Consider the following 12,933-nt stretch of genomic DNA (forward strand, 5'->3'; position numbering starts at 1 on the left):
CAATTAAATATTATTAAGCTAGTAAAAGTAATTAAAGAGCAGCAGGGCCCGGTGGAAATACCTGGCTTAAAGCCAGGGAAACTATCTGGTCTACTACTTACTAGCTTTTTGCCTTTGGTTAAGTCAATTACTCTTGAGTTTGGTTTATTCAACTGTAAATGGCAATGATAAAACCTACTCCAAAGGTTATTGTGAAGATTAAAAATAATGTGTATGGAACATCTGATGAATAGCAGACATTCAGTAAACACTGTTCATTATTATTCATATGTATGTGACTGGTATACAAAGAGAAAGAGTCTTTCTGAAGGAAAGTATCTCTGTTCCTATCAACAGCTTTTTAAATTATTTATTTATTTTAAAAAAGATTTTATTTACTTATTTGAGAGAGAGTGAAAGTAAGAGAGATCACAGAGGGAGAGGGAAAAGCAGACTCACCTCTGAGGGGAGAGCCTGATGTGGGGTTTAATCCCAGGACCCCGGGATCATGACCTGAGCCGAAGGCAGACACTCTGAACCAACTGAGCCACCCACTTAAGCTCCCCTTAACAGCCTTTTCTTTCTTTCTTTTTTTTTTTTTAATTTATTTGAGAGAGAGAGTGTGATCAGGAGGGACAGAGGGAGAGAGAATCTCAAGCAGACTGTGCCGCTGATCATGAAGACTGACACAGGGCTCCATCTTACCACCCTGAGATCAGGAGTTGAAACCTGAGTTGAAACCAAAAGTTGGGTGCTTAACTGAATGTGCCACCCAGGCAGCCCCTATCAGATGCTTAGAACTGAGTATTTCTTGTTTGACTCAGCAACTCTGTGTCTGAAAATGTATTCTGAGGAAATAGCTAAAGATGTGTGCTCATGTTTGAAAGGATATTCTGTGCAACATTGACTAGAAGATTGAAAAATAACCCCAAATCTCAGATGATTGGTGAAAAAATTTACAATTTACTTACATAGATAAAATGTATATCCATTAAAATGAAGATGCAGAAATGTATTCTGATATGGGAAGCAAGGAAAGCAGATTCTAGAACTATATGCAGTCTAATCCCAATTTTGTAAATGTATATTTTTGCAGAGAAAATTTTGTAGAAGGATAAAACACAAAAATGTAACTATAGTTCTGAGTAGTGGTTCTTTAGATAATTTTTATTTTTTTTCATTGGACTTACCTAAAGTTTTTGCCTTTATATGATAATAAGCAAAGACTGATAGAAATTTAAAAATAGGAATGGATTGTTATTTAAAAATAGTGACATAGGAAAATGCTTGAGATTTAAAGAAAAAATGATTTAAAACTAATATATGATCCCAGTTTTGTTAAGTAAAACATTATCCAAATGGCTATTAAGAATTGTGCTAACTACTGTGGAAGAAAAAAGAATAGGGTGTTATGATAAAGCAAAATGAAGGTGGAGGAAAGAGAATCTGTTTAGACAGGGAAGGCAGCAAAGACATCCATAAGGAAGTGATATTTTAAGTCAGCCTTGGAGTAACAGTAGGAGTTAGCCTGTTAAACGTGGAAGGAAAAACATTCTAGGAAGAGTGATAAGCATTATAGAGGTTTTTAGGCCAAAAAGTGGCTTTGACCAGTTCAGAAAACTGAAGCAAGAACCAATGTATCTGGCTCTAAAAGTATGACATGAAGTTGGAAAGGAGGTAGGGACCTTGTATAATATGGTAGGGATTTGGGATTTTGTTCTGATGGTTATGGGCAGCCACTGAAGGATTTGAAAAGATCTCTTGGACTGCTCTGAGGAGGAAGAACTGGAAAGAGGCAAGAGAGAACCAGGGAGATGAGTAAGTAGACTTTTACAATTGATTGGGAGATGATGGTGCCCAGTTACGATAGTGAAGATAAAGAACAGAAGAGCGATTGGAGGTATATTCTGGTGATAGCATTGACAGGACTTAGTGACAGGTTGGATTGAGGGTGTAAGGGAGAGGGAACAGGAGCTGTTAGGGATGATTTTTAGAATACCTTGTTGGGGTGACTTGGTATATTGCATAGATGGTGGAGTAGGTTTTTTTGAGGGGTAAGGGTTGAGAAAAATGTTCAGCATGGAGCACGTTTACCTTGCAATATCTGTGACTGCTAAGGAGAGATGTTGAATAGATGAGGTCTGTTACCCAGAAGAGCTACAGGTCTGGGACAGAGATACGCATTTAAGAGTTGTTGGCACAGATCATGCTGTAGGCACTATGGATGGATGGGATTGGCTGTGGAGAGAATCTGGAGTGAGTGGAACAAAGAGTCTAGGGCTGAGCCCTGAGGAAATCTGATATGAAACATCAAGCAATGGGGAAAGGCTAGGAGAATGTGGGGTCGCTGCAAAGCCAGTGGGAGTGAGTTTCAAGGAGGAAGGGCTTGGCTGTATGGAATGTGTTGAAAGGTCTGCTAAAATGATGACTAGAAAGTGTCCATTGGATCTGGCAATGTGGAGGCTCTGTGTGATGGTGGGAGAAGGAGAGACAGTGCAGGGGTACAGGTGCATGACTGACTGGAGTGAATAGAAGAATTGGAAGTGATGGAGAGATGAGAGATTGTACACAACTTATAATCTTGGCTCTCAAGAAAGAGGCCAGTGCTGGATGGGAATGTCAAGTCAGGGAGAGGTTTTTGGTTTCCTTTTAACAAGGGACATTCTAGAGTTTATTTGAATGCTAATGGAAATGACTTAGTGGGAGGGGAACACTAGTGGTCCTATTGATGATGTTTGATTGGAAGAGGAAAGAAGGAGATGTGGGTAGGCTTTGCTGTCTGCTCTGTGTTGAGTAGGTACTAGGTACTATGCAAAGTGGTTGGCACGGGGACTTAAAATTCACAGTAGCTCCATGAGGTTGGTATGATTATCCCTATTTTACAGATGAGGAAATGGGGGATGAATAGAGGTAGAGCCAAAGTCTTGATCCAGAACTGTTTGATTTCAGAGCTTGGACTCTTAGCTCTGACTTACACTCTTGGAGAATTTCCTCTGTGGTGGTGTATTAGTTTGCTAGGCTGCCATCACAAACTAGGTGGCATAAACAACAGGAATTAATTTTCTCGCTGTCCTGGATGCCAGAAGTCCAAGATCAAGGTGTCAGCAGCTTTAGTTTCTCCTGAGGCCTGTCTCCTTGGGCTGCAGATGGCCGCCTTCCTCCTGTCCTCACATGGCCTTTTCTCTGTGCACATGTATCCCTGGTGTCTGTCTTATATCCTAATGTCCTCTTCTTAGAAGGGCACCAGGCAGACTGGATTAGAGCCTACTCTAAGGGTCTTAATTTTGACTTAATCACCACTTTAAGGCCTTATCTCCAAATACAGTTACATTTTGACATTAAGCCTTCAATATATGATTTTGGGGGTGGAGGGTAACATGCAGTCCCTAACAGATGGCGTCTGCTTTCTTAAAAGTATAAGGAAAAGAGTGGGTGTGGGGGAGTTTTGGAAAACACGGAGAGAGATGAAGCAGTGATTGAAGAAGGTAGTAGAAGGAGCTTATTGGAGAAATGTAGTCTGAGGGTCAGTCGAGTTTGGAGGTCATTTCTGTATATCTCAACTATCTGACTTTCTGCAGCAATATTCATGCAGCAATACATGGTTGAGTAAAGAGTAAGACCTCTGTGCTGCAGTGAGGCTGCTGGTGGCTCACATGGGCTTAGCAACCAGCCAAACCACCTTTTTTTTGGGTGCACAAAGTTGAAAGGTTGATGTGTTCTAGTCACCTCCCCAGCACAATTACAAATCACTGTATGTCAGGGGCCTTCCTGGATGTTCTCCAATAGTCGAAAACATGAAAGTTATTTAAAAATAAGTCTACCACCGCTAAGATTTTGTTGCATTCACCAATGTAAAAATTAGTGTGACCATTTTTCCAACCAGTTCTAGAAGTTGTCCTTCATGATTACTCACCACTATCTTTGTTCTTCTTTCTCTCCCCTTCATTCTTTCTGCCCCGTTTCCATCTTTACTCATCGGTTATTTTTTTGGCCACCTCCTAGACGTCTGGCATTAGGAATAAAAAGAGGCAGCAATCTAGTGTGGGAGACAGACATGTATATATTACAGAACCAACACCTGCAAATGATAGGGGATATCATCAAAGTGATAATTCATTTGTTCATTTATCCTGCAAATGTATCAACTGCTTACCAAGTGGCAGGCAATGTGTTAGGCTTGGGATAGAGACAGGAGTCAGACACAGTTTCTACCTTCAAGAAACTTACAACCTGGCATAGAAAACAAACAGGTAAGTAAATAAAGACAATGCAATGTGACATTTGTAAAATATTAAGAGGTCTCCAAGTAGGGAAGGATTCTTTTCTTTGTTCTCCCTTGCATGTTTGGATACCTGTTGAAAGGAGACACGGCTGCATTTTAACAAAAGGAACTTTAAAAAGAATATTCATTCATTCCACACACAGTTTTGAATGCTTGTCTTTGTTGTGTAGTGCCAGTTTTGTAGCTCTTAAATTATGAGCAAACGCTGAGTTTGGGATCTTTGGCTTTTCTCTTCACATGAGTTTATTGTCCACAACCTGCCCCATCAACACCTTTTTTTAGGTGGTAGAATGATTAATGGTATTCCTGAAATACTTGACCGAAACCTGCTGATTATTAAAACTGGGAGAAGTCATAGTAACAAAGCTTTACTGTGATGGTGGGTGAGCAGCAGGCACATGCTGCTGAGTATTGATCTCAGAAACTATGTATTAATGTGTGTGGGGGGTCCCTGTCACAGGATTTTAAAAAGGCGGTGAACACACTGAGATCAAAAACACCGAGAACGAAATGGGTTTTTGTAAATTATGTAGGAGCTTCAAGTATCGCTTCTTTTTACCTTATCTCAGGAAAAAAGTTATTTACAACCAAATACTTTTGGGGTTCCTCGAGACAATGGATATAAACTTGTTGCTTTCTTCAGAGGTGATGTCTATACAAAGTCAAGGTATTATTATCTGCCATGCAGACTTATTTTTGTGGGGAAATGCTAACCATATTAGGGAAATAGTACAGGTAGTAGGAGGGAGAAAAGGCAGATTTGATCAATGGCATATGTGGGATTTAGAATCAACGATTAACCTAAAAACAGCTGGGAATTGCTTTGATATCATGCAGCGAACACCCACTATCTGCATATTGACTTCCTCTCAAGAGTCGTGTTCTAGAGTATGTCACAGCGGAAAGAGCACAGGATGGGGGCCAGGGGTATAAGATCTGATCTAGCTCTGCCACTGACAACTTAATTGCCTCATTTTCCCCATCTTTAAAATGACATGGTTTTGGGAAAAGGTCCCTAAGGTCCCTCCAGTTGTGATATATCATCATTCTGTGATTCTACGTCCCACGCCTGTCAAAAGCATTTTGACTTTTCTTAAGTTGCTTACACCAGCGTTTCAGTTAGAATGCGTCCAGGAGCTTGTATCCGTGGGCTGTTGGGAACAGCAAGACCTTGCTTCTCCAGGACTTGATATATCTTCTGTTAACTGCTGACAGTGAGCCATACCACCTAAAAGGCTCCCTTGGTAGCCATAAAGATTGAAAGGACAAATGGACAGTGTTGAGAGCTCTGTGGAAGAGGAGACCTGAGAGACGGTGATCATCATGGCCCCTTGGGATTTGCAAAGAGGAATGACTAGAACTGGGCCATTCACTGCAGCCAGGTCAAAGGTCAGGTCAGGAATGTGGACAATGCTGGTGACTCCAGGTAGGTGTAGGAGGGTAAACAAGCCCATTTAGTCCCTCCTGAATCTTGAAGATGTGAGCAGCCGTGCTCAGAAAAGCTATTAGGAAGTCTCCTAATTTATGAAAGTCCTTGGAAGAAAAATGTGACATTCATTTTTTATATTTTTATTACCACCCAGTTATTATATTCTTACTTAATACTCACCAAGTTACTCTCCTCATAACATATTCTTGCTGTTCAGACATTCACTAAATACGTCACATGTCTTAATGATCATGGATTGAATTAAAAATCTGGTTTTGACTGATGCCATTGTGCAAGAGACTCCCTATATTTTAGGATTTTTGAAGTGTTGTTGAAAGACCTTTGAGCTTTCTCCTTCAGTTTTAGTTCAGCAATCTTAAATATAATTCTCTAGTGGCAGAGATTATATCTATTATTATTTTGCTAATAATAAGCTAACTAGGGGGTGGTTATAAAATGATTTGGAATACTGCTTTTCTTAGTGATAAAAAAAAAAAAACAGATAATTTATGAATAGGATATTAAGCCAGATAAGTAAAAAAAAAATTTGTGTGCTGAATATAATGATAAAAAATTAAAGGTCTTTTAAGTGGTTTCTAACATGGAATTCCAGTAAAAATTTAACATATTTTCCTTAAAATATTTATTAAATTCTGTACCTAATCATTAAAAAGAAAAACCCCAACTATGTACCTAATACATATTACAAGATGATTTTTCTTTTTTTTTTTTTGTTTATGTATCTTTTGTTTTGCTTTTATCTAGTTGCTTCCAAGATTCGGTACTTACAAGAATATCATAACCGGGTTCTTCACAACATTTATCCTGTACCTTCAGGGACAGATATTGCAAACACCCTGAAATACTTTTCTCAGACCTTGTTAAGGTAAGCTTTAAAATATCCTCTACTTTGAAAGAATTATTAGGTAGTACTGCTGAATTGATTGGGGCCTAAGCTTTTATTGAACTGAAAGTTTTGAAGGGCCTTCTGTTTTCTTGTGCCCTGCCAGAAGAGTCTGGACTCAGGTTCTCTGGGGGTATGTAGCAGATCAGATCACAGACCTAAGTGGAAAAAAACAAATGGGTTGCATGGCTACAGCCTGCTTTCCCTCATTTTACATCTTCTCAAGAGATTTATATAGTGGTAAAAGGTTCTGTGTCTGGCATTAATGTAGAGTGGGGTGGAAAGGAGAATTTATGTTGCTAAAATTAAGAATAGGAGACGATCTTCAACAAAAGCAGAATTAAGTAGCAATTTAGGTTATCTATAGTATATCTTATTACTTGAAGTACGATCTGGGAATAACCATCTGCGTTCAGTATGTTTGACAATTGATGTGGACACTCTGGGGGGAACAAGAAGTGGGAAGCATTGGCCGCTTTGACTGTGACACAGAGACAGAAGGTACTTACCTCCTTTACAGTTCTCACTAGGAATAGGAAAAATAGGCAGATGGAGGGGAACCACTCAGGTGTTCGGGAAATCACAGCCACGAAGGGAGGGGAGCCCTTTCCTTTCCATTAAATTCTAAGGCTCAGTCTCTCCCTTCCTGACCATGATCTTTGTGCTACAGATCTGATTTTTGGAAACATGCAAAATGACTTGCTACTGTTTCTTTTAGCAACATTTTTGTGAGATCAGAATTAGGAACAGAACACCAGTGGGGACTGAGGGGCGTGGCCCTGGTGTTGGAGGTCCCAGTGGTCAGGGCTCAGCCATGGGCCGACTGAACGCTTTGCAGAAGAGGCTTCATGTGATCAAGTCAGCTACTGGTCTTCTCAGCCCTGCTGGGAAGGGCTTGTTCTTGTTCTTTGGAATACCTTGTCTTCTTTAGAACACTTAGTGCCCCTGTTCTCTTTTAAAGGGATTCTGTGTATCAAATGCATGGATTTTAGACTTGCCCAGGTATTTCATACTTGCCGAGTCGAGGACCTTAGGGGCAATTTCCCTTCTTTTCACATTGTAGGGGAAGCATTTTTCAATTTTCATAGTGATAAGCAGTTTAAGTTTATACAACAAGCATCTGAGTCTGCTCTTTTGAATTCTCCTTTTTGTCGTTGAGGTCAGAGTTCTCAATGGCAAGCAAGCACTTTCCTTTATCACAAATTCTGGGAGTTCACAAAGTGAGAGCTGTTTTTTCAGTAGGAAGGAAAATCTGAATTCACTTTGCCAAGAAACTGATGTTCCCATTGGCACTTTAAAGCCTACTGCTTAAATCTTCGTCATTGTATCAGGAATTTTGGAAATTTGAGATACTGAAGCCATGTTCGCAAGACATGAAATTTCCATTTTCTTGAGTGATGGATCGTTAGGATATGGTCATGGGTGATAACATTGAAATGGTAAAACTGGGATGAAGGTAATTTGTTCAAGTAGACTCTTCTTTTTTTTTTTTTTTTTTTTTTAAATATTTTATTTATTTATTTGTCAGAGAGAGAGGGAGAGAGAGCAAGCACAGGCAGACAGAATGGCAGGCAGAGACAGAGGGAGAGGCAGGCTCCCTGCCGAGCAAGGAGCCGGGACTCGATCCCAGGACGCCGGGATCATGACCTGAGCCGAAGGCAGCTGCTTAACCAACTGAGCCACCCAGGCGTCCCTCAAGTAGACTCTTCTCTATGCAATTGAGCGGAGTCCCTTTTCAGTGGGAGACAGTATCAGCAACGACTCCTACTGGCAAGAGTAACAAAATGGCTGCCATTTATCATAGCTATTGTATGTGATAATACCAGTAATTATAGGTGTCAAGTGCTTTACATGTCATCTCATGTAATCCCTTTTAATAATTCTATGAAATGAGTGTAGTCTTATACCCATTTACAAACAATGAAACTAAAGCATAGAGTGGTTTCATAAACTGCTCACAATGACACATCTAGTAAGTGTTGGAACCAGCATTGGACCCTGCTGGTCCTCATCCACAGCACACACACTCAATAATTACATGACACTGCTTCTCCCAAGTACTACTGGTTAGCATGGTATGGAGAGGCTTCTCTTCGTAAAAACTTGGGTTTAGCCTTTGGGAATACCAGCCTCCCTTCTGAGACCAAGGCCTAGTTTCGGCTGTCCCTGAGGTTAAGGGAGGAAGGGAAGTGCTTCATGCAAAGACTTGCCAACTTTTTGGAAGTTAAATTTAGCTTTTCTTGAAGTGTCACATGGACAGCATTTCAATTCCCAGATGTTTTAGCTCTTTCTCTCACTTAGCAATTTGTTGTGCATAGCAGCAGGTCAGAGTGGAGTTGACAGCCTATAGGACATATTTACATGTAGTAAGAGGAAGAGTGAAAACCCAAGCAGGGTAACATGTCATGGGTTGGACTTTAGTACTTATAGGTTCAACTCTTGGGCTGAACCCAATGTAGTTTCATTCTTCTCTTTGCCTATCTCAGCATTAAAAACAGCAACAACAACGACAACAATAAAAGAACAATTCAAAACTCTTTCATTTCTTTTGCTTACTAGAAATATAGAAACTATTGTCCTGTATGTCCAAGTTATGACAGACCACTTTCACTGGTGGTTTATATATCTATACCAATCATATCTACATTTCTTTATTTTACTTACACTGTTAGTTCAAGACTGATGAGATGGCCTGGGTATTTGGTATAGTAAGATCTTCTACTTACTAAAAAGATGGTTCCCTTTGCATTTTCATTGATTTTTACATTCAGAAACACTTCTTGCTTTCAGAATCCAGATTCTTGGGATGAAACACGAAGAAAGAATTAGAGATGAATTCTCACAGAGTAATCCTCTGACTTCCTGTTTGGATATTCTCAAGGAAGTTAGAATTATTATTATTTCTTTTTTTTTTTTTTAAGATTTATTTATTTATTTGACAGGCAGAGATCACAAGTAGGCAGAGAGTCAGGCAGAGAGAGAGGGGGAAGCAGGCTCCCCACTGAGCAGAGAGCCTGATGTGGGGCTCGATTCTAGGACCCTGAGATCATGACCTGAGCTGAAGGCAGCAGCTTAATCCACTGAACCACCCAGGCGCCCCAGAGTTATTATTATTTCTATTAAAATCTGCAAAATTAAGTACTGGCTGCTTCATTTGAGTCAGGATTGCATTTTTAGAGGAATAGTCCTGTGGTTTTCATGCATGGCACATAATCCTTACTGATTTCAGTAGAGTTTTGTACATTTTCCCAAAGGCAGAGATTAGCCTAGGTGTTTAACTTCACTTAATCTAATGCACAGGAGAGGAGAGATTGTGTTACCATAATTGACTGTATCAGCATTGAGTAGTCCACATATGTCCACTTAGCTCTTAATTAGATTCACAATAAAGTTCATGGGGTTCAGTTAGTAGAAGGTGACTCCTGTGCATTTTTCATCTTACTAGCCCTTGAGCATAGAGCAGAGTTTGGTTCTCAGAAGAGGATCAGCACATGTTTGTTGAACTGTGTTGACTTTGTCCAAGTTTTGTCCATTGCAGCAATCTTTCTAGAGCATTTACTTCATCTAATGGTGACCTGGGGTACCAGGTAAAATTCTGTTTGAGTGCCGAGTTGTACTCATTTTTATTTAGCAGGGACCTAAGGATGGGAACAGATACGCACTTTACATGGAACTTCAGAGTTTAGATTTTGTTTGCGTTTAGTATTAGAAGGACCTGTGAAGATCGTCTACTTTAATCCCCCTTCACTACAGGGGAGTCTGTCCATTGTACACTAGAAGCATTCTGGGGCCATATTTAAAATCTAAGGTCTTCTTTAAGAATCTTTTCCCCTACCTGGCAGAATATTTAAAGGTTTGTAGTCTTCCTAGGTCATACAGTCTTTTGGAATTCCTTCCCCCAGATCTTCTGCTGGTGCCATTCAAGGTGCTAGCACATGAAATCTTTTTAAAAATCATTAAGTTTGAGGAAAGCTACTTGTCGCTAACTCTTTAGAAAATGTTTGATACATTTTGAAAAGGGATTCTAGTCTCAGTTCAAAAATCTTAATTGAATTGTAATTTTTAATTGCTTAGGAAGAAAACAGACCTTCCAATTATTGATTTGAGGTCTACAGAGTAGTTTTAGAGCATAGCTTGGTCAAATAAATTTTGTTTAGTGTAGAGAGATTCAATCCAAATGTCAAAATTCGTAATCTTATAGAAAGTTTATTTTATGTATTAATTTTCTGTGCTATAATACCTCAGGACAACTTCTCATCTTTCTCTGTACCCACAGGGGTCTTCTTCTCTTGGTTCCTCTTGATGTTGGGAGTAAATATTTGATAAAGAGGATCTCAGGAGGGAAAAGGAAAGGTGAAAAGTTGGTTGCTGGGTCAAACTCTTCTGAGCAGGGCATTCTTCATATTCTTTTTGGTTGGGTGTACAGACCTCTGGGGAATAATTTTAGATGGGGTAGATGATTTTATCATTCCCAAGTTAGACAGTTTGGTTGGGGAAATAAGTTTTTTTTCTGAATAAACTTCACAAAACATCATAAAATCACAATGCATTGTACATTGACTCATGAGCCCTTCTTTAGTTTTTCCACAAATTAAAACATTTCCTTACATTGAAACATGAATGGTGATTTAAAACTGGTTTCATGGATAACTCATCTTCAGCCATTTTTTTTCTCAACTTCACCTACTTATTAAATCTAGAGGCAGTGAGAGAGAAGTTTTACTGTTTCAATGCTGACATTCTCCCTCCCTGCATGTATTAACTTGTTGCTGCTATCATTTGGGAACCCTATATATACAGGAAGGGAAAAATACCAAAACAGTCTCCAAAGTCGATTTGACTAGTGTCTGTTAAATTATATCAAACTTTGGAACAATACTAAAATATACTTGAAAAAAAAATAATGTACTATATTTCCCCCACCAAGGAAAAGTCTGATGACAGAACTGTGCTTAATTTAAAGGACATCATTAATATATGATATATAGCTGATTTTATTCTTTAAGGCAAAATGTTGTTTTTCTATATCACTTCTATAAGATCCGCATCTTGTAATTTTGAAATGATGCTGGTAGTAGGCTAACTTAGGGCTAAAATTTGGGAAATAATATTTCTGACTTAACATCTGTTGTGATTCTAAAGGAATTTTAGTGGGATAGAATTCTATTAAAACAGATTTTTGGTGATTGGGCTTAGCAAGAATATAACATTTAAAGGTGGTACTTTTAAGAGTAATCAAGTTATATGAGGAAAGTATAAAGTTTGACGGAAAATCTGATGGTACTGGAATGTTGATATTATCCCATTGTAAAGTATAAGCTTACTTTAAGTTAAATACATCACACACCAAAAAAGGTAAATTTAATCCCTTTAAAAGTAAAAAAAAAATTACACTAAATCTTAAGGTATTTCTTGCTAAGAAGTATTCCATAACTATTCTGAAATTATCTTTATTATTATTAATTGTTTTTCCCTGGACATTGGGTAACAGAAGACAAAGGAAATCGAGGTAAATTAGGCACATGGAAAATAAAAAGCATGTAGTCATTTTTCTTACATTGTAACATATTTTGCACTAAGAGTAAATAGAAATAAATGTAAACTTGAAATAGCAAGCATGCCTGACACTAACCAATTCTTGACACCACTGTAAAAATGGTAAATGTAGTACCATTAACTAAGAACTTAGTAATGTTTGATGCATATAGAGTTAAGTGTAAAACAAGGTTATTTTTATGTAGTGAAACATAAATTGTTATCCACTTTGAATAGCATATAAGTGTACTATATAAAAACATTTTTTAAGTGCAGCAGATACTATCACTATAATGTATAGCGATTGTCTTTAATGATAAATAGTATAACCTAACTTAAAAACACTAAACATCTGGCCAAAGCAGTCATGTCTTCTATTTTTAAATTTACAACTCTTCTGCTTTATTGCTTTGACTAAAACATTTTCGTTTAAAAAGGAAGGCTAAAAGAAAGCCAGTTTATTTCCAGAGTTTATTTTTATTCCCATTAAACTTTTTTTTAACTCTCTAAATTATCTTTCCTTTAGTGTTTAGTGAGTTTTGTTGAATAATAACGTAAGTAGCAGCAGTAACACATGAGATCTTATTGTATGATGTACAGCTTTATGACAGATACTGCTTGCCTATTTAGAATTTTGAAGGTAACTGTTTAATAAGCCACTCTTTGTATTCATAGAATAAAATGTTTCCTCCCCAACATGCAAAATAAAAAAAACACACACACACATAAATAACCATTATCATTAGTTCACAAACATATGCTGCAGACCATCTACTATATATTATTTTATAGCTTTTCCAATGT

General features: G+C 38.3%; 1 protein-coding gene across 7 annotated transcripts in view; it reads left to right on the forward strand.

Moving 5' to 3' along the window:
* The window catches only part of UNC79 (unc-79 homolog, NALCN channel complex subunit), a 238,398-nt gene that overhangs the window by 29,916 nt on the left and 195,549 nt on the right, over nt 1–12,933 (forward strand). For all 7 annotated transcript variants that reach the window (XM_059373859.1, XM_059373862.1, XM_059373863.1 and 4 more), the window contains exon 2: nt 6,456–6,576. In XM_059373859.1, coding sequence (XP_059229842.1) covers nt 6,456–6,576 — 121 coding nt within the window. The remainder of the gene's footprint in view (nt 1–6,455; nt 6,577–12,933) is intronic.

Source organism: Mustela nigripes, chromosome 13, assembly GCF_022355385.1.
Source record: "Mustela nigripes isolate SB6536 chromosome 13, MUSNIG.SB6536, whole genome shotgun sequence".
Lineage (NCBI taxonomy): Eukaryota > Metazoa > Chordata > Mammalia > Carnivora > Mustelidae > Mustela > Mustela nigripes.